The 22089-nt window shown below is 39.9% G+C and overlaps 1 protein-coding gene across 4 annotated transcripts in view; it reads right to left on the bottom strand.

Annotated features, from left to right (window-relative positions):
• Positions 1-22089, bottom strand: part of LOC134535437 (enoyl-CoA hydratase, mitochondrial) — a 40884-nt gene that overhangs the window by 10356 nt on the left and 8439 nt on the right. For 2 of the 4 annotated variants that reach the window (XM_063374539.1, XM_063374538.1), the window contains exons 2-6: positions 19662-19862; positions 10797-10921; positions 10524-10728; positions 2964-3083; positions 1217-1284 (exon numbers count right to left, since the gene is read on the bottom strand). In XM_063374539.1, the coding sequence (XP_063230609.1) occupies positions 1217-1284; positions 2964-3083; positions 10524-10728; positions 10797-10921; positions 19662-19862 (719 nt within the window). Of the gene's footprint in view, positions 1-1216; positions 1285-2963; positions 3084-10523; positions 10729-10796; positions 10922-16794; positions 19863-22089 lie in introns of those variants that run through there. The other 2 variants (XM_063374537.1, XM_063374536.1) reach the window with 1 other exon arrangement.

Here is a 22089-nt window from a genome sequence, read left to right as displayed (position 1 = left end):
AACCAATTTAATGAAGCATTTGAAATCCCGGCACACATTACTACCAGAAAAAATAGTCTTTGAAGAAAAACAAACTTTTGTTTACAGCACTGTCACCAACTAAGTCAAAAGGTACCACAGAAAAAAGTAGTGCTACCTTTGAACCCATTTTGAACAAAGATGTTATGTTATCGGCGTTATCGCCTGTTAAAGAACCTTGTCTAAATGTTGAACTTCTTTGTGCACAGCCTAGTACTTACTAGCAAACAAACTTTATGTGAAAATGCTTCTTCACTGGTAATTGAAAAAAAAAAAAAAAAAACCTCAACATTTAATCCTAAGTCTATAATTATCCTTTATACATGTTATTATCATTATGTAATGCATTCAATTCTTAAGTAGTTTTAATTATGTGACCAGAATTACCAGGAATCGAAAACTGGAATGACTCGGAATCGAGAATCGAAATTTAGGAATCGGTACTGGTATCGGAATCGATAAAAATGTGTACTCAACCCATCCCTAGTATATGTACAAGAAACCACTACATTTCCACACAGTGAGTAAATAACTATGTACCCTACTTTAATAAATAAATCTGGCCTTTGGATTTTTTCTTTGCCATATATACTTTCATAAACACGTCCTTAATGCATGTCACAGTATACATATTTTTGAAACGCTAAGAAATAAACTGTACTTTTTTTTATTACCACATCCAACATCAATGAATTAAAATTTAATAAGGAATTTGTCCATGACTACTCTTTCGACACAGTTTAGTCCAGTATCAGTGACTGTTTGTTTACATAGCGTCCCACAGCTGACAGCAGCGGTTACTTCAACTACTCGGCACTGCCCTATTTCAAATCTTCCATTTTCATAGATTACGAAGCTTAGAGATGTGCATGTGGGTCGCACACACATGTCCCCTACAATACTGTTTTACAGGAAATCTATTGTATTTTCACTGGGAAGAGTTTGGCTGTTATGCTTTCCGTGCTACCGGGATTATACTTACAGTTGTTAGTGCCAGTTACATTGGGAATAACCTGCAGAACTGAGAACCAGGGCTGACTCATCAATCATTTTTATACATGCGCTTGCATTTGGACTTTCACACATGCATGAAAACATAAACATGATAAACACACAAATACGTAATCGGACATCTCTTCTGACATAGGTGTACACTATACACGGATTAGAAATGGCTCCTGAAAGCTGGTATACTCACAGTGGCAAAAGTACCGTGGAATGTTCGTTTTTCATACTTCAGTCCTTCCTGAAGAGATGTCTCGTATGCTGCACAATCAAAATTTAATGTTACTAAACTAAAGTCAATTAAAATAGTGAGAGAGAACAAAATTTGTTTCCTTAAAAAGACTGGTTAATCTATGTAAACTCTGTGTGCCAACATTAAAAAAAACTTGAACACTAGATAATTGTTTTCATACAACTAAACATTCAAAAAATTTTAAATTGGTGGTCATGCAGCTATAAAAAAGCTACACCTATATTTTCCTGTCTCCTACAACTAAATGTAGACAATAGGGGTCATCGACTATTAGAAAATATTTGGTGTTAGAGAATTGGATATTTGATTAGAATAAAAGAAAACAGCATTCGTAAAACCATAGTCGATGACACGTAAAGTATGATGGATTACCAGTGGCATGAATGCTACACAGCAGTAGTCAGTTTCAACACGAGCCAGATGCAGGGTTCATCTACTGGGGATGTATAATCACAGCAGTTTTAAACATTTTTCAAAATTTTACAACCAAATTTCAGGTTTGATAATTTTAGTTTAACAAACCATGATGTTTTTATCGTATGTATAGATAAAAGAGACCTGAAAAATGGGGAAGGTTATTTTATTTTTATGTTCACTTTTATTTAGAGGCATTTAATTTTAAAAAAATACACAATAACCTAATGCTTATTCTAATTTCACAGAAATTCTATTTGTTAATTTTTGTATAGTACTACTTTAAAAACTAAAGGTGCATAACAATTCAAAATGTAAGTGTTGAATGAAGTCATCAAAAGACAGCATAGTGAACACTTCAACATTGCTTTCTTTCAGGATCTGCCGTCTGTGGTGACTAAGTAACCGTCCACTGCCAACACTGTTTGTAGATCTACACTCAGCATGCAGCACTGCACTCAAAGGAGTCAGCACGTTCATGTCTATGTGCTGTTCTGTCTAGATCTCTTGCACATCTTCAAGGGTTTCTTAACTCTCAAACACGTATGCATTATTTACTTTACCGAATATTTTTTTTTTAAACACACAATGTCCATAAATTATCCCAACTTTGATTGACAGTAAATTAAAAAACAACTAAATGCAATTGACATGTAGGGTTTTCTGCATTTGAAAAAAAGTCACTAAAAGTTTTGGACCAAAGGATTAAAGTTTTTACGCCAATTTTTTTTAAATCCAGGTATGAATACTATTTCACTGAAATAAATAAGTACTACAAAAGAGAAAGTTTCGTGACTGATGTGGGTTTTATAATCCCCATATTCAAACACCATGTCTGTTCAGTAGGCCTGGCACATGGAATGTTGCCTCATCATTGAAGACAACCCAGTTGAGAAAATGCATTGTGTGCAGTTTAAAGGCTTGCACAAGCTGCACTTTCTTCACAACTTTATGAATCATTGATCGTGGTAGCTGAAGTTGTTTTGCAACACTGCGAACTGACACGCACGGTCAATGTGGTTGGCCACACTGCATGGTGCAGAACACTGCCACTCCCAGATGGTGGACTTGTGTGTCTGACTTGGTCTCAATGACCCAAGAGACTCTGAGCTTTTCAAATATTGTAATGGTAATTTATGGACATCCTGCATATGATGCAGTAAGGCGGCTTAAAATATTAGTAATAAACATAAATAAATCTTCCACCAAACAAGTAGATCTCATTACTATCTGGTACTATCTAATTCCAAGAAAAGGGACTTAAAGAGAGTACCTGTGTTGACAGAGTCCTTGCAGAGAGACACAATCAGTTGCGACAGGGAAGCTATCTTCTCGCCCAGCCGCACAGCCTCCGAAACAACCTGGTCCGCTGGGAACACCTTGCTCACTAGTCCTGCAACACAGGACACACCGACACCCTCATCACCGGACACAGCTAAACACTGCCACCATACCTGATTCCATGTCAAATCAAATAATTTTTTGTTAAAATTATACAGGACCATCTTATCTTTCAAAGATTTTTGTTTTATAGCTAACGTACATGAAGTGATGTCGAACTAGCAATGGGTCGTGAACTCGGGCGCCATGTGAGAGAAAGGCCCGATTCCCCCTCCCACCCCCTCTGAGTGGCGGGCACGCTATAGCACTACTGAACGACGAACAAAGTGCGAGCAGTCTCTGGTAAAAGGTTTTATTCACAAGTTGTTACTCCAGATGATAATTGGTACCAACTCTAAACTTAATGAAACTGTAACAACGTGCCAACAGCAATTCCTCTGTCTTGCATGCGGACCAGGGCACCACATGACCTGGCCTAGATTACGAGGACGTCGTTTTGTTCAATGTCCTTAAAGAACTCACATTACTCAGAGAAAGAGGTTGCAAAGTTAATGAAGCACGGCGGATGCTCATGGATCAGTGAAGTGGGCGAGGCGCGGGGCGCGTCCTGAGACTGGTCTGCGGTCCGGGTGTCGCGGCGTTACCGTTCCGTCATTTACAATTACCAGACAACATAGTACAACCCTTTACATGCTCATTCCTAATTTACATATAATTTTTAATTTTATTATTTAAGTTTGAATGTAAACCGCCCAGTGAGGGTGCGTTTCGAAAGAGCTGCATCCTTTAGGCATACCTGAAAACATAAACACTTGGAGGGAATTGAAACAATGAATATAATAAATAAGAATATTAACGGAATGAAGTGATTAGGGGAGTATACGTGGCACTGGCTGTAAGCATGCTTCTTGTGGACGGACTACGTTGCCGGGTGGTTTGAATCACAGTTGATGGTGACTGGTGGAGAAGCGAGGTATATCGGGCTCAGGGAGGGAGCAGCCCTGGTCAACGTCAAAACAAAATTAAGATTTTATTAATTTAGATTTTTTGGAGTAAATGTTTTTTTAAAATCAATTTGCGAAATTTGCAATTAGGAAGCTCAAATTGGTCCTACTTGTAAGTTTTTTTTAATCAACTTTTACTTGAGATTTCACTTTATAGGGGTTGCTCTATAAAAATAAAAATAAAGTAATGGAATTTTTCAAATTTTTTTCTTAATGAGTGGCAATTTAAAGAAATTCTCAAAAATTCTCAAAAATTGACTGGACCATTCTCATTTACCTACTGCATATCATTTTGTGATCATTTTGGGTTCAAAAGATATGAGACATAAAGCAGTCACATGTGTTGAGAGCAAATAATTTAATATCACCATTTTGTTTTTGTTAAATTGTAACTACAATAGATCACTGGCAGCCCAAGACAATGCGTTCTAACTACAATATTTTGCTACCTGTCCTGACAAAACGTTCCAACTATGATATGCAGCAGCTGGCCAAAGACAATGATAATGAAATGTTTCTAAGCACTGTAGTTTATAATGTGTCAGATAAACCAAACATTAAGGAGAAATATTCTCACAACTTTGAATTATTATGTAATTATTTTTCTTCTTTCTTGTTAAAGCTCATGTATTGCCAGGTTCTACTACAGAAGTATAATAGTCTTTGGAGTATCTTTTCTCTATGAAAACTCAAGAAGTTTTTGCTCATTTTGATAGAGAATTCAAGCAGTTATGATTATAGATTGTAAAAGAATTATAAAGAAAGAGCACGAACATTAATTCTACGGACGACCCTTAAAGAACCCATATTGTTTGTAACATAAACTTTTGAGTGAATTATTCATTGATAGTGGATTCTGGAGTTATTCAAGGTATCTACTCTACCAAAACAATTCTACAGGACATGTGGATAATCAAGTCACTATGCTTGAACCATGAGATTCTGGTAAACAAAGTTGATGACCATCCGAGTACTGTGAGTTTTTCAGCGGTTTCTTCGCTACTTGCGGCATGACACCATGTTTTGAAGCATCTTCAGTTTTGTGAGTACCCTTCATCAAACATACACGCTACTGCGAGTCACGACGTCAACCGAAAACCAGAGATTGCTTCTCTCCACAAGGCAAGGTTGTAGTTATTTTTGACAGTTGGACTCACCACAAAATTCATAGTGTATTGTGGCAAAATAAGGTATGGTCCATGGTATGTAAAACTTATCACTTTGTTTCAGGGTAAATGTTGTTTTATATGATACTAGCTGCCCGACCCGGCTTCGCACGGCTATACTAATGGAAAAAAATTAAGCCACATCTCCCATTTACAGTAATGGCAAATAAAAAAAATTCAGTGAAAATTTATTACAATGCTGTATAATGTACCGGAGAGAAAATGAATAGCACCGATGGTTTCCCGACTCGTGCACGCAACGTACAACTGATGTACCCGTACTTCGCTACGGCAGTCTACAGGCAGATCACTCTTGTGCCGCTCATTATACATGCCCCTCCTTGTGGGTACGCCACTGCCGCGCGATGCCCGTTGCCATGGAGACGCAGAAGGCATGAACAATGCAAAATCCTGTTCTCATGCAGACAATTTACCCACTGTTGCCTGGTTTTAACAACCCATGGGATCTAATTTTCGGAAAATGTCATCCTGCGTAACATAAGGAACATTACTGTGAAGTTTCAAGTCTGTAAAATATATATACTTGAAAAAAAGGGCAATAAAAAAAACAAATTAAACACAGAGAGAGTAAAAAAAGCAATAGTTTAGGTTTGCGATTTAAAGTGTAAAAAGTATTTAAATACTAATTGAACTCTTATGAGGGTACTGATTGCTTCGTTGTTAATATCATACGGGTGTTTTTTACTTGTATGGGAAAATTAAGAATGATAAGGCATCTAATGCATGGCAACAATGTTAATAGGCAATAGGAAATAAACTTCTAGCGCCTGCGGCATTGTCAACACACACTTCGTACGTGTACTGCATGTTGTATCTAACCCCCTCCAACGGATTTGATTCTAAATTGGACTTTTAGTAAGGAACCCTAATGTTATTGTTAATATAATATAGCCTATAGCCCTTCCTCGATAAATGTTCTATCCAACACTGAAAGAATTTTTCAAATTGGACCAGTGGTTCCTGATATTAGCACGTTCAAACAAACTCCACAGCTTTATAATATTAGTATAGATTAGATAACTAGCAATATCCTTCAAGAAGTTAGTCTGTTTATCTTTGATGATTGCTGCTTCAATTTAACTCTTTACGTGAATTGCTAATAAATCTTAAAACCATATTTTAATGTTAACTTTTTGTATTGTATCTCACTATAAGTTAATTTGTAATAATTGAACAATATCACATTTAACTAATTGCAGTTATTTTTCTTTAGTTAATCTGGAAACACCAAGCCAACTAATTGTTTATTTAATTATTTAATCATAATTGAATGCTAATTTGTGTGACACAGAGGTCAAGGGAATGCTTAACTTGTCATTGAGTTTCATAACTAAGTCTTTTGTATGGATGAACTGGGAATAGCATATGCTGATATCTAGCTGCATTGTTTTGGAAAATATATAATCAAACAACATTTTTTATATTGGTTTTAATCATCTCTTTGAGTTGAAGGTCCAATAGTAGTTTGATTTGAGCATAAGTGTTTACACATCAATTCCTCTGTGGCACCCAGGCATAGTATTACAGTTTCCTTTAGAGTGATGATACAGTCTTATCCTTTGAAAGATTGACGACACTACTTCTTGAGATTTTGAATAAAAACTAGCTTACTGTAAACAGTCACTATGTTTACAGTTTTCTTTTTCTTTTTTTTTCATCTTTTTATGAGATTATGAGTGCAAAATTGATGTAATGTATTTAAAATGTTTTAGGTTAAAAAAAAAGTAAGCGGAAGATGTGAATAGAGAGCCTCAAATCTAATTAATGATGCTATTGCAAAGCTATTTTATCTATGCATTTATAAAACCATTACTATATTTTAGCGCTGTTTAAATTCTCGTTATTCCTACTTGCATAAGTCTGTGGATTTTCAATTCCAGCTTTGATTAATTCTAGGGATGGGACGATTCCAAAATTTTCGATTCCGATACCCGATTATCGATTCCTTAAAAAATCCTTCGATTCTCGATACTTACCTAGTTAACTTAACATTAAATAATTCAAATTCTATTTGCAACATTTTTTTTTCAGCTTTCAATACATATATCATACATCATAAATTCATATTTATCAAATTTGAGTACACAACTAATTTATTATTATTAACTCATATAAATGTTTACATCATTAGAAGTTAATGGCTCATATGTCAAAGGGGTCAAACTAATCTAAAATTTGTTCTGTAATACGGAATAAACTATAAAAAAAATGTTAAGCTTTCCTTGAGCAGTGTAAATTATTTTTGTTAATACAACTTGCCTAACTTAGAGAAGGGTACAAATTAACTAAAAAAAATTGTGAAATGAAACAGTAACAAAATTAAGCAACTAGAGAACTAGCAAATGAAAGTGTTGTACTTGATTGTGGTATTTCAGCGTTAAGTTACATTTAAGAAACACACACAAATTCATTCGTTGTTATTTCGGCGTTGTGGTAACGACCCAACAAAATCTATAAAACACTGACCAACTAATCATCATCGTCACACCATTCGAAAATGAATGTTTGTTTACATTTTTCCGCTTTTTGACGCGTTTTAAAATTCTTGTGCTGCCACGTACGGCTGGGTGACGAAGTACAGAGCCTGGTACCTGGTTCGCCTGTTATAATCTGCTTGATACTACGACGCTGTTCCAACTATATGCCAGCGCCCCCAGCTGACGTGGTATGGCCACTCACGTAAGGCTGTTCCAAACACCGTTCGCCCAATCATCTGCTTGTTTTTGTATTTATCCGTTGTCGCTGTTCCAAGCTGACGTCAGTGCTCCGAGCGGTGTGCGTAGGCTTTAAAACTTCGCCTGTTTGTCTTATCTATCCAAACATTATGCCGGAAAGGAAAATAAACGCCGTAGTTTTACGTATTTTTACACTATATTTTTGGGTTTAACATTATAACGTGAGCGTGTGTAAGCTTTTGTTTGCTTTAGTGCATTTATGATTAATGTTTAGTGGCGGCCATGTTGCGGTGTTTGTTTACCAGTGATGCACAGTATTTAAATTTCCTGTAAAAACATTGCGATTTCGCATTTTAATACTAAATTTCGTGGAAAAACGCTGTGTTGTGGCGATTTCGCGTAAAAACTGTATTTTACGGTGATTTCGCGTTTATCGTCATTTAATCGCGATCGCGAAAAGAATGCGCCCGTTCCTAATACGCAGTAATAATTTTTTTATAAATAATTTTTGTACTTTGACTTGTTTATAACATCGACCCAAGTTTTAGATATTGTTTATTTGGGGAAACATGACTGTTATATATGCGTCTAGTCAGTCATAACCCCACTCAAAGAGTCGTTAAATAATTGTATCTGACAGATTTGCAATGATGTGAAATGATTTTTTTTGATACATGCGGGAATCGACTTTTATCATCGATTCTCGATTATTTAAGTAGAATCGGTAGGTATCGATGAAATTGGGAATCGGTTTTCCCATCCCTAGTTAATTTATCTATGATTGCTATAAACAGGTATTCGTTTGATAGTGCTTTTCGAATATGGATGTTTTAAAAGCAAATAAAATAAGAAAAATTATCTGGAGAGGAAGATACGTACTGAGTGAGGGTCGTACTTCTCTTTACATTTCCATTCAGCTCACAAGAAGAGACTACAGCGGAGTTCCGTTATTTTGATAGACGTCAAGTTGGGTTCATGAAATTCTGCATTAATTTGACAGAATTATGGATTTTCCGAACTTCAAGAATGAACTTACTCTTCGGTCTATATCTACATTCCTGACCATCCTGAGTTCGAATCTTCGTACTTTCCATCCCTGAAGGACGATGGTCGGTGCCGTCAGTCGCTGTCACAAGAATTCTGAGGCCTGAGTTCCCGACACAACCATGACGACCATACATCTAAGGTTCCATGTTGTCTACGTCGGTGAGATCGTTTCACATTAATTATAAAGACTTTTCAGGATCAGAGAAGAATGCTGGACTGCCGTCATCTAATTTTACAACTAGAACAGTAGTATTCGTAGTTTTCAGCTGGTCGAAACGTCCTTGTCTCTGGTTACCGCAATCCAGATGTCCAGTGCTGCAGAGTTTGAAGTGTCTCCGAACAACTGAACTAGACGTAAGGTTATGTGAATTGTTACATTACTAGTATGAAATACCTTTACTTAGATTTTTGGCTCTCTAGGAATATATTTCCGTATACAGATAACTATCACTGATCTAGTATATATATGTTATTGAGACTATTTGATCACCTAAATAGATGTCATTTATGTTTGCTTGTTCTTTTAAGTCAAGATAATAAAACTAATATTTTGGAAGGTATAACTAGTTACGTCAAATTCCTAACCTTTGGCATTATTTTTAAAATATACATTTGACAAATCGAATTCATAATTGAATATTTAGTTTATGATTCACGCTAAACTTCCTTATTACACCTTTTTGACACTTACATGTCTTGTAAGCGGAAACAAATTAGCCAGGAACAATTGAGTGTAATAACTTGGATAAAGCAATATTAATAAGAGGAATCATAATCAATTGATTATTTCTGGAGAAACATAAATATAAAATTAGGCGCCCAATTTCAATAAGTAAATATCCCACGTTCTACATTACAATACTGGAATGTTGGGTGAGAAGCTATTTGAATGAAATAGAAGTATTTTAGATAAATAAAAAGTGATGCTAGTCAAATTAATTTGGGTGTTTATTTAGTTTTAAAAGAAAGTAAGTTCTATGATGAGCTGTATAAGCAACAAATTTCTTTCTTTAAAAAATATAAAGTTGTTTACAGATATGATATTCCTTTGATTATTTCTGTAACACAAATCTAAACTAAGATGTACTTTTAAAAGACTTTGTAAATGACTTCACAATTTTAATAAATAAATATTTTAAAAATAATACTGTTGGAGATTAGGTAGCTATATGCCTTACTCACCTGTGAAACATATATTACGAAAATCTATGATGAGAATTTTCGACTGTTAAAAATAAAATATGTTGTCTAATTGCTTACACAATGCTAACTTAATGAAGAGATATCTTAATTAAATATGCTACAAAATTTTCCAAAAAAAAAAATTTAACATTTTTGTAGAAAAAAAAATTAAAGGAAATTTTATAGAACAAAATTTACACTTATAAAGAAACCCATGTTATGAAAGAGAGCTAGCTACAAATTAAAGTATATAAGCCGAGGCAGGATTTTTTGAAGTTTATTTATGTTAATGTTTGACACAAAAGCATGTAAAAGTGTCGTCAAAGTAAGATATATCACAAAAATCTAAATTATAAAAACAACATATAAATGGATGTTGACGAATGGCCAGGCTAACCTCTCCTCTCGGCAGTCTCCGCGGTGATCTGGTCGCCGGTGAGACACATCTCCATGGCCAGGCTCTTGCCCACGGCCCGGGTGAGACGCTGCGTGCCCCCCGCCCCCGGGATCGTGCCTATCAGGATCTCCGGCTGGCCGAACCTGGCCTTGCTGCCCGCGTAGATGACGTCACACATCATGGCCAGCTCGCAACCCCCTCCCAGCTGCAACAACACACCGGTCACAGCCTCGCTGCCACCGCCGCCTCGCCGCCTCGAGGTCAGCCACTCACCGCGTAGCCGTTCACGGCAGCAATCACGGGCTTCTTGCACTGGCTGACGCGCGACCAGTGCCCCAGGAAGTTCCCGCTGGCCGTGACGGAGAACGTGTGGTCTTGCATCTCCTTGATATCCGCGCCTGCAACAAGGCTTGGCTTTAGCTTCTTCGGGAACTCCTTCACACCTCATCAGAGCAGCATTTCTCTACATTGTTTTACTTGAACATTTTATTAACCTTATTTGTATATATTACACATTTGACTGCATTTACAGCAGGGCCTACATTTTGTTTTTCTATTAATAAAGATAAATACCGAACTATAGCTGGCTTAAATTTTTTTCTTTTGACGAAGTATTATGATCCTGGTAATTTTGCAGCATATTTTAATACTTATCTGCGAGATAAATTTTGTTATCATTGAAAGCTTTTTTGAAGTTATACTTTTTAGGGGCGTTATGGTAAAATGACAAAGAATTTTTAAGATGTGTGCGCACCATACAAAAAAATTTTCACAGAAAGATGGCAACCCACGTGTATGAACATAAACCCATATATAGTTACTTTCACAAAAATTAGAGGGCCTACGAGACATACTGTAGTGCCAAATGAAATTTTATGATAGTGAAACTACCCTTGAATATATTTGGTAAACTGAAATAGTCATAGTAAAGAGTAATTTCAAGTTTTAAAAACCTAAGGTTACTGGTATTGCAAAAATGTAATACATATTCTCCTTCAATCGTCTGTTAGGCTTCGTAGCGCGGTGGTTCATGAGCTAAATAACAGTGGTTTACATCTCGGCAGTGAAATATTTTTTTAAAGATTTAAATTATAAATTTTGGATTATACAAATTGTGCTTTAAGCATATATATATATATATATATATGAAAACATTTTATTTGTTTATTGGATTACTATAATATTATTTAATACACATGTTTTTATTAATATTGAATACTGTGTACTTATTTAATTAATTTTTGTTACAGTAAATTTTTAAATAATTCAGTGTCTTAAATCAAAAAGAAGTATTACTTTTTACATCCATACTTTAGTACACACAACTGTTTTCCTTCTTTATGAGTTTTGTTAACTTTAGTGATTAATTAACAAAGTGTTCAAATGTTACAACTTACTTGTGCAATGTTAAAAAATTATATTACCTAACTTTCTAATTTATGTAATTATTTGTTATTGTCTCCTGTGAAAGCATGGTTTAGTGTTCTTTGTATACAGTGACAGCTGTCTTCAATGATCCAAAGGACAAACAGTTTTCGTAGCCCAGTATAAAAATAATAATGAAAACCTGAATTTGGCAGTGTTGCTGATAACTTTATATTGTATGTTCGAGTCTTGTTTAATAAGAAAATTTTTTAAGTACATATTTAGTTTATATGAAAACTATTTATGCTTTATATTTATAGGAATCAAAATTTGTACAAATCTATTGATTTGATGAATACCACAAAATATGTTGCACTGGCTATTCTAAAATTAACACTAGTCACAGGGCGGGTCCTTAATGCAAGTGGCAGCGTGATAAAGTTATAATAATTTAGTCAGAAACAACACAAATAACATCATCTTCAGAGGTCACATGCTCAACTGTTTTATTTCACGTACGCACCTGGTGTTCACAAGCCAAACTAATGGCAGACTGTTTACAATGTATCTTGATACCCCCTGTCAAGTTCAAGTCATGTAACATAAAGCAAATATAAATTAGATTGAAGTATACAGGTTCCTTACTGGATACACAACACTATGTAGAGCATGTACTAAATAAAATATTTGGAATTGTACATGCATAAAGCCAGAACACTAGGTTAACAACCCACGGTAACTGATACAGAGCACATCTCTTGTCGCGAGGTGGGGTGGCTCCTTACTGGAGCGAGTTCCCTCCCTGCGCTCAATCTTCTTGCGGCGCTGCCTGACCTCCTAGTGAAGTCCCCTTGGTGGGGTTGGTGGGAACGGCTTTATGAGCGCTGGTGGTTTGCCCCACCGTGGAATGCCCTGCAGGTGGTCGTCGCCCCTTTTCTGGTTGACAGTAGTGGGGGCAGCTGGTAGCCTGATGGGTGCCGGAAAAAATACTGGCCTAGGGGGTGTTCCTATTGCCTGCCTCCTCTCAGCTGCCGCACGGTCCCGAGCCCTTTCGTAGACCCAAGGGGCGGTGTCTACTGAATCTCCCTCCACAGGGATGGGTTGAGGATTGCAGGGGGGAAGACAGTCTTCACCAGACTGGCCCCGAGGGGGTTTCTTTCCTGTGCCTCTGCGGGAGTAAGGCATTTGCGGCTATACTCACGGGGCTCCTGGTGGGTCGTCGATGCGTCTTTCCTGGCTGGCTGGCTGACTGACTGGCTGGCTGGCTGGCTGGCTGGCTGGCTGGCTGGCTGGCTGGCTGGCTGGCTGGATGACTGCTGACCGACTGGGTTCCCGAGGAGTCCCCTCACCCCGAAAAGAGACTCACGAGTATGCGGTATGAATTTATTATTGTCACTCGCGGTTAACACCGACAGCCTCCCGATACACTAGCTACTCGCGGATTCGGTTGTTTATCTTCTGCCCTTGGCTGGCAGGCTCGGCTGCCAGCGAAGGCGCGGTGAGCGGTTGAAGGCGCGGTGAGCGGGGCTCGGCTGCCAGTGGTGCCTCTAGGACACCAACTGACCTCCTGTTTTTTTTTTTTTTGTTTTTTTTTCCTAGCCTAAGTTAATTCTAAGTGTGTAGGGGAGGGTCCAGGTTAGGGGAGGACCTAAGTGTGTCTCAGGCCGAAGCCTATACACTCTACCATGCGGGTTTTTAACCATGCAGGACAAGGGCGCGTGCATCATGTGCTTATTGGGGTTTATTGGCCAGCCATGGCTGCAATTGGCGCCATGACTGACGCCCCATTGGTCGCCTAGCTTAAAAGCTAGCTAAGTGTGGCCCAGGTAAAACCTGCATAGACACAGGGAAAACCCTGGGCCGCTTCATGCGGGGATCAATTAACATGCATTAAGCAAGCAGGTAACTACTGGACAAGAGGAAGAAGGGTCCAGGTAAGAAGAGTTGGAGGGGCTGAAAAATCAACCTTGGTGGAGTTGGGTGCTTGGGCCTTGCGGCCCGCATTTAAGTTGGGAGCTCCTGGGTTATTATTAGCCAGGGGCGCATGCGCCCCCAGGGGCGGGCGACTTCACGTCAGCCCAGCCACAGCTGCCCAGGCAGCCACAGTTAAGACAGAAGCGGGCAGACGAGCCAGTAAACCGGCTCGAACTGCTGGCTCTCGGTGCGAAAGGCAGCCTGACGTTGCGCCATCTTCATCTTCCTTCTTCAGGTCAACAGCAGTACTTTTCAAGCCAGGGTGGGGGGAGGGAACCAACCTCGCCACCCAAAATCCCCGAGACGGTTGAAGGTCGCGCCGCTCGAGGCTACTGCTGCCACACCTACAGCAGCCCCAGCTGAAGGTTCCTGATGTCTTCCTTCAGAGTTCCGATGCATTTCAATTCCGTTGCGCGCGCAGCAGTTCACAGCTCCGCAAGTTCCAGCCCGCAGTTCGTCTACACTTCGCATTTTTGCAGCACATCGAGCTCCCCTGCGGGCCTTCGCCGACGAAGCTGCTTCCTGCCACGCGCCGAGCTGCATTCAGGCTACCTTTCACACCGACAGCCGTAATAACGACTCCAGGGCCGGCCTTATATACCCCTCCTGAGGGCCAGGGCGTGACGTAGGAAGGGCCGAGGGTTCCAAGAATCACGGGCGCTTCCAGGAATTCCAGCCGGCCTACGTGACTTGGACGGACCACGGCTTGGAAGGTGAGGGGAAGGCGGGAGGAGGCGGCTGGGCACGCAGAGGTGGGTGAGGAGGGGGAGGCAGCGCACGCACCCGCTCGGCCTGGCGAGAGAGGGGTAGGCGAGGGGTGGCGGCCGGTAGGAGTGTGCGCGCGCACCCAGCTGGTTGGCATGGCAACTAAGGACGCGGCGCGGTTGCCCTGGCAACGGGCGACGCGGTGGTGGCCGGACGGCGACTGCTGCCGCGGCCGTCAGTGGCGGCGGCGCGCACACGTGTTTAGGAAGGAAGGGGCTGACGGCTTCGTGATTATAGACGTGCGCGGCACGTCGCACGTCACTCTTAATATGCAAACTTAGTAAAGCCTAAAGGTTTGGTAAATATATCAGCAACATTTTTGTTGGACTCTACATAACCAACCAATCAATTGCTGTTAACAATATCTTTCAGAAAATGAATATTTATGTCAATATGCTGAAACCACTTTGTATTTTCGTAGTTTTTCATCATGTGAATTTCTTCTTTATTGTCCATCATTAACTCGTAGATCACATTTCCTGTTTCACCCACAAACTCTGACAAAAGCCCTTCCAAGTAGAGTACTTCCGCTGCTGCTAGGGTAGAGGCAACAACTGGCTGTTTCTTCAAGTCCCACTGACACACTTGCAATGTCTTGTCACCTCCCCAATCTGCATCTGCACACGTCATGACCTGAGACCAATGTTTTGTTGTAACGAAGCACCTTCTTGGCTGCATTCCACCAAGGACGAGGTGGTTTATCTAGAAAGTGGCTCAAGTACGACATAGCAAATGCTATGACTGGCTGGTCTACAAGGTCTTCATAGAGAACATCCACAACAGTTTCTGTGTCATTGACATCCACCCTATCCTCCATTGGTATGGGAACCCCTTTGCAACCCTCCAGGTTGAACTTCTCAATACAATAATTTTGACCTTTTTTCATCCTATTTCCAACTATTTTCCCTTCTGTCCTAATGTGACAAATCATGATATTGCTAAAGTTACCGGCAGTGGAAGTAAACATGAAGTAAGCCTATTGCTTTTGACAGTTACAGGCACCACAAGCCGATGCAGAGAATGCAGGATGATCTGCATACAAACATAGATGACCCTATAAATAAGTTTTTGTAACAAATTATGGATTAGTTACATGTGTTATAAACCTACATATATTTATATGGTTTATAGAACTTAAATTAGTTAAATATTTATTTTGAAATGTGTGCTTAATATAAATTAGTTAATGTTGATTATATGTCCGGTGGAGCTTATACTAAGAGAACCAATATTTATTTAGAATAATTTCACTTATTTATCGTTGGAAATATATATTTTTCTTCTTCTTTTCTTTAGTCGGATTTATTGGTTTTATTCAAAAGTATTATTCTAGTCATTTTTGTCTTTGGTCAGCAGAAGTTTAAAAAAGGAAAGAAAAGATTTTTTTTGGAAGGAAAAATCCAATTATTAAGTTTTGGTCTATACCAGAATGACTTTGCAAAGTAAGCTGAATTACGACATGATTTAGTTTTCTTTAGAAGAAAACGAGTTTCTTCAGTTTAGGGGCTCATCGCATTAAAAAGAAGTTTCTTAAAAATTTGCGTGTGTAAATCGTCGGGGAACTTCAAAAATACGACGGGAGTTCTTGTGTGTCCGTACCAACGTGGATTCCAGAGGATACTGCATTCCCGATGTGTGTTTATATCGACATTGTCTACAAGATCCCTGCCATCAACACAATTTAGTCATTGTACTAATTAAAGGTAGTATTGTACGGGATTCTGCAATATTCAGTCAACAACTATGAGCTATCCACACACAACTGAGTCCCCTCAACAGAATAAGACATTTCCCTGGTATATGACGGCAACTGCACAATTGTCTTGTGAATGACCTGTAACATCAGTTAGGAATACTCAGTGGTTATGGGTTTAGAGTCTCAAACTCACAGCATATATAAGAGCTAGCGAGTGAAACAATTTCTACCATAAATTATATTAACTGAGATTATTATAAAGGTCTAAAAGAAAAATTATTAACAAGTTTCTCTTGATACAAGTTTCACTAGAATATTCATTGTCATTTAGAATGTTATTTCTATTAAATAATGGAATATTACTATTAATGTACAAAATGAATTAATATAACATTTCTTGCTTTGATCAACTTACACTTAGGTTTAGTTATTATAATATTCACAATTAACAACATAGTCAGTGATTGATAATTTCTTTTTATTATTTTTTTTTGTTAATATCTTTAAAGTTAATCTAACAGTTAATTGCATATTTGTTTTTGACAGCATCACAGAATTTCAATATTTTTCAATCTGGCATAATTATTACCTGTAGAAAAGCATTCATTATATGGTGAAACTTCAAATTTTACTTTAAAAAAAAAAGAAAATCAATAAATACAATAACATAGTAAACTTTCTATAGGAAAGATGTTTTACAGTGTCAAGAATGTAAACATACAGGTGGGTAATGCAAGTAAAGTAAGCACAAAGACATTTTATGGTGAAGTGGTGGGAAAAACTTCACGAAGTATAAGTTGTGTATGGAAGAAAGTGGAAACAGACTTTTGCATTGGTGCAGGTGGGGAGGTGTCAACAGTGTGTGTGTTGACAAACTAACTACAGGTGTAAGAGAAGTTAAGGTTTATAGTTTGGACAGTAATCAAAGGCACACAACAAGGTTAAAAAAGCTACAGGCATGCACAAGCCTCCGAATACGCAGAATGAAAGTGATGTGTAAATTTTGTTTCGAAACCAAACAGCAGTATGTAAAATTGGTACAAGAAGCTTAAGAATTTTCTATAATATAAATAAAGTGATGATACAGGTTTTGCTTACAGGTAAACAGTTACTTTGATGTTTTTGTATAATAATTTCATGAGCTATGTTACTTAATAGTTTTTTATAATGCATGTTTACAAGTTTTCATATCAAAAAAACGTAATGGGTAATTGTTTTGACATGTCATCACCGGTTATGACCAGGTAAACAAACTGTAAATTGAAAAATTCACTTCTTTTTTTTTTAATTTTAATATAAAAACAATAGCGTATTGAAATTTAATGTTGTGTCAAAATTTCAGTCATTCGACCCACTACTTTGCAAGTTTTGCGAGCACAAACATATGGATGCTGAATTGTTATAGGTATAGAAAATATTAGGTGTAAAAAATTGTTACCATAAAATGTAATAAATCTACAGTATAAATGGCAAGATTTGACTCTGCAAGATTTGACTCTGCAAGCTTGCTGGTCCAGCAAATCAGCGACAGGCCATAGGTTGAGTCGCACCACTCGGGTCCAGTCGCACCACTCGGGTCCAGTCGCACCACTCGGGTCCAGTCGCACCACTCGGGTCCAGTCGCACCACTCGGGTCCAGTCGCACCACTCGGGTCCAGTCGCACCACTCCGGTCCAGTCGCACCACTCCGGTCCAGTAGCACCACTCCGGTCCAGTCGCACCACTCCGGTCCAGTCGCACCACTCGGGTCCAGTCGCACCACTCGGGTCCAGTCGCACCACTCGGGTCCAGTCGCACCACTCGGGTCCAGTCGCACCACTCGGGTCCAGTCGCACCACTCGGGTCCAGTCGCACCACTCCGGTCCAGTCGCACCACTCCGGTCCAGTCGCACCACTCCGGTCCAGTCGCACCACTCCGGTCCAGTCGCACCACTCCGGTCCAGTCGCACCACTCCGGTCCAGTCGCACCACTCCGGTCCAGTCGCACCACTCCGGTCCAGTCGCACCACTCCGGTCCAGTAGCACCACTCGGGTCCAGTCGCACCACTCGGGTCCAGTCGCACCACTCGGGTCCAGTCGCACCACTCCGGTCCAGTCGCACCACTCCGGTCCAGTCGCACCACTCCGGTCCAGTCGCACCACTCCGGTCCAGTCGCACCACTCCGGTCCAGTCGCACCACTCCGGTCCAGTCGCACCACTCCGGTCCAGTCGCACCACTCCGGTCCAGTCGCACCACTCCGGTCCAGTCGCACCACTCCGGTCCAGTCGCACCACTCCGGTCCAGTCGCACCACTCGGGTCCAGTCGCACCACTCGGGTCCAGTCGCACCACTCGGGTCCAGTCGCACCACTCGGGTCCAGTCGCACCACTCGGGTCCAGTCGCACCACTCGGGTCCAGTCGCACCACTCGGGTCCAGTCGCACCACTCGGGTCCAGTCGCACCACTCGGGTCCAGTCGCACCACTCGGGTCCAGTCGCACCACTCGGGTCCAGTCGCACCACTCGGGTCCAGTCGCACCACTCGGGTCCAGTCGCACCACTCGGGTCCAGTCGCACCACTCGGGTCCAGTCGCACCACTCGGGTCCAGTCGCACCACTCGGGTCCAGTCGCACCACTCGGGTCCAGTCGCACCACTCGGGTCCAGTCGCACCACTCGGGTCCAGTCGCACCACTCGGGTCCAGTCGCACCACTCGGGTCCAGTCGCACCACTCCGGTCCAGTCGCACCACTCGGGTCCAGTCGCACCACTCGGGTCCAGTCGCACCACTCCGGTCCAGTCGCACCACTCGGGTCCAGTCGCACCACTCGGGTCCAGTCGCACCACTCGGGTCCAGTCGCACCACTCCGGTCCAGTCGCACCACTCGGGTCCAGTCGCACCACTCCGGTCCAGTCGCACCACTCCGGTCCAGTCGCACCACTCCGGTCCAGTCGCACCACTCCGGTCCAGTCGCACCACTCGGGTCCAGTCGCACCACTCGGGTCCAGTCGCACCACTCGGGTCCAGTCGCACCACTCGGGTCCAGTCGCACCACTCCGGTCCAGTCGCACCACTCGGGTCCAGTCGCACCACTCCGGTCCAGTCGCACCACTCCGGTCCAGTCGCACCACTCCGGTCCAGTCGCACCACTCGGGTCCAGTCGCACCACTCGGGTCCAGTCGCACCACTCGGGTCCAGTCGCACCACTCCGGTCCAGTCGCACCACTCGGGTCCAGTCGCACCACTCCGGTCCAGTCGCACCACTCCGGTCCAGTCGCACCACTCCGGTCCAGTCGCACCACTCCGGTCCAGTCGCACCACTCCGGTCCAGTCGCACTACAGCAACTAACAACAATACCTGCAGCAAAGGCCTTCTCGCTCCCCGTGATGACAAGGGCTCCAACAGACTTGTCTTCCTCAAAACGAGAAACAGCATCGCCAACTTCTTTCATCAGCCCGTCGCACAATGCATTCAGGGCTTTCGGTCGGTTCAAGGTGATGAGTGCCACATTCTGCTTTTCCCCTTTCTTCTCCACCAAAATATATTCATAATTTGGTACTGCAAAACAAAAATTGACATTGCTTTTGACTAAGCTTTTGCTTATACACATGACAAGTTACCAGTAAGAGATTAAATGACTTGATCATGTAGTTTCCTTTCATGTGATAAATTTGACCTATCTTAAAATCACATTGTTAAATTATAATTCTCATCAGTTTTTATTTATTTTTGAATCAGCAGCTAAGCCAAGTTTTTTACATCATTAGTACATCTTTTAACTGGGACAAATTAATTGTTACCAATTAACTGAGCAATAACTTAAAATGATGCTGCAATCAAAATAAATGATATTTAAAAACTAAATTAATTGTACTAATTCAAACAATAAGAGAAAAAATCATTTTTATGTTAATAACTGTGGAGTCCTTTTTGAAAGTCTCAGGATGTGATAAAAAATTTAACGACACATCAAAACTAATTTATTCTTCAAAATTTAATATTTTTCTATAAAGTACTGCAAGAATTATATGTGTAAATAAATAATTCTTTAATATTTATATTCCAATATATTTACACAAATATTACAATGCTTTTTTTTTAAGAGAACGTAATATATATTTGTTTAAAATATGAAGAACGAAAAATCATGGTAACTTTTACAAATCCAATTTCTGCTGGTATATGGCTGAAACTCAGGCTCAGATCTGTTGCAAGCAAGAAGTCGAAACGAAGGGTGGACTCCAACCACGTGAGGGTATCAGAGCTGCCTCCCTCTCTTCACAACAGCATTTTACCTTAGGAAATTACTATGCTCTATGACATAAGCAACGTCATCTTGGTACATAACTACATCAGTAATGTTAGGAATCAGGATATAGAATAGTCTCAAGCCTAGTTAACTTATAAGTTGTAAGTGTTGAATATTTTCTCCAAAATTTTTTCTTTGAATCTTTTTGCTCAAATCTCGAATCTTTAGAATACTAGAGATTCTGTGATATTCGAGGATTCAACAGACCCATCTTAGTTTTTACGTCTTAATGTCTTGTCATCATAAAGATTTTACTGATGTGTTCAATAAAAAATTAGCAATTAGTCCTTGTGCCATATATTGATTGGCGTGTGCAATAGTTTGAAACTTTGAATGCCACAATCCCAAGACAGTAGCCAATCACATTATGCCAGTTGAAAATGTTAAAAAGATAACAGTCTAAAAATACATAAGACTGCAAAATGTATGCAAAATAATCATACACTGAGCCTTCAAACCCCAAATAAATCAATTTTAAGACAAAAAAACAATCACATTGAAGTAATTATGAACACAAACACAAAAAAAATATATTACAGTATAATGGTAACAAAACAGCTGAAATGTAAAAATAAACAAAGTTTCTGTACAATATGATTGAAGACAGATGGAGGAGGGGTGTTCTCACACGGCAAGTGGAAGGGCCAGCTCTGAGCTATTCACACTGCAGCCATGTTTGCGCGCCAGCTCTGAGCTAAGCCCTTATATTCATCACATACTAAGCTTCGAAAATTGATTCAAACCTAACACCTCATTTTTCTTTTGTAAAAGCCAAATTAGAATTTGGATCTGTAATCTGTAATCTGGAACTGGACAAACTAGAAAAAAATTCAAACATTATTTAAAATTATAATATTATAAATCAAAAGAAGTTATTAAAACTTAGTTCCTCCTGTTGAGAGCAGAAAACTACTAGATTCACTTTTTGTGCATAGTTTCAATATTTCTAAAATTAACTGATAACACTTCCTGGAACGGGGGGGCTGTATTGTATCTATCCCCTCGGAAAGGGTACCTTTCAGGATTTTCTGGTCAATGACACAGCAGAAAATAAACTGGAAAGGTACCCTTTACGATTTCTTAAAATGCATATTATTTTCTGCTTTAAAATCCTGAAAGTTATCCCCTTCCAGTTTGCGACATGTTTGTAATCGGAATGGTTAGGTTAGGTTAGGTTAGTTTAGTTTAGTTTAGATTAGTTTAGGTTAGTTTAGGTTAGTTTAGGTTAAGTTAGGTTAGATTAGATTAGGTTAGGTTAGATTAGGATAGGTAACGCAGGGTGGCCACTCTTCTGGGATAATAAAATTCCTGGTTTTTTCCAGGTTTTTTCAAGGGTGGTTTTTATCAATATTTGCATACAATTTGCATTTTTGTTACACAAAGCACACACAATATGATGTTTTATTGCCGTTAAACAATAGACAACTTAACTATAGGCTTAAAAATTAAATCAATGAACTTGCTGGTAAATCTGTA

The sequence above is a fragment of the Bacillus rossius genome, chromosome 8 (assembly GCF_032445375.1).
Source record: "Bacillus rossius redtenbacheri isolate Brsri chromosome 8, Brsri_v3, whole genome shotgun sequence".
Classification (NCBI taxonomy): domain Eukaryota; kingdom Metazoa; phylum Arthropoda; class Insecta; order Phasmatodea; family Bacillidae; genus Bacillus; species Bacillus rossius.
The sequence above is the reverse complement of the archived record's forward strand: the minus strand, read 5'-3'. Positions and strand labels throughout refer to the sequence as shown.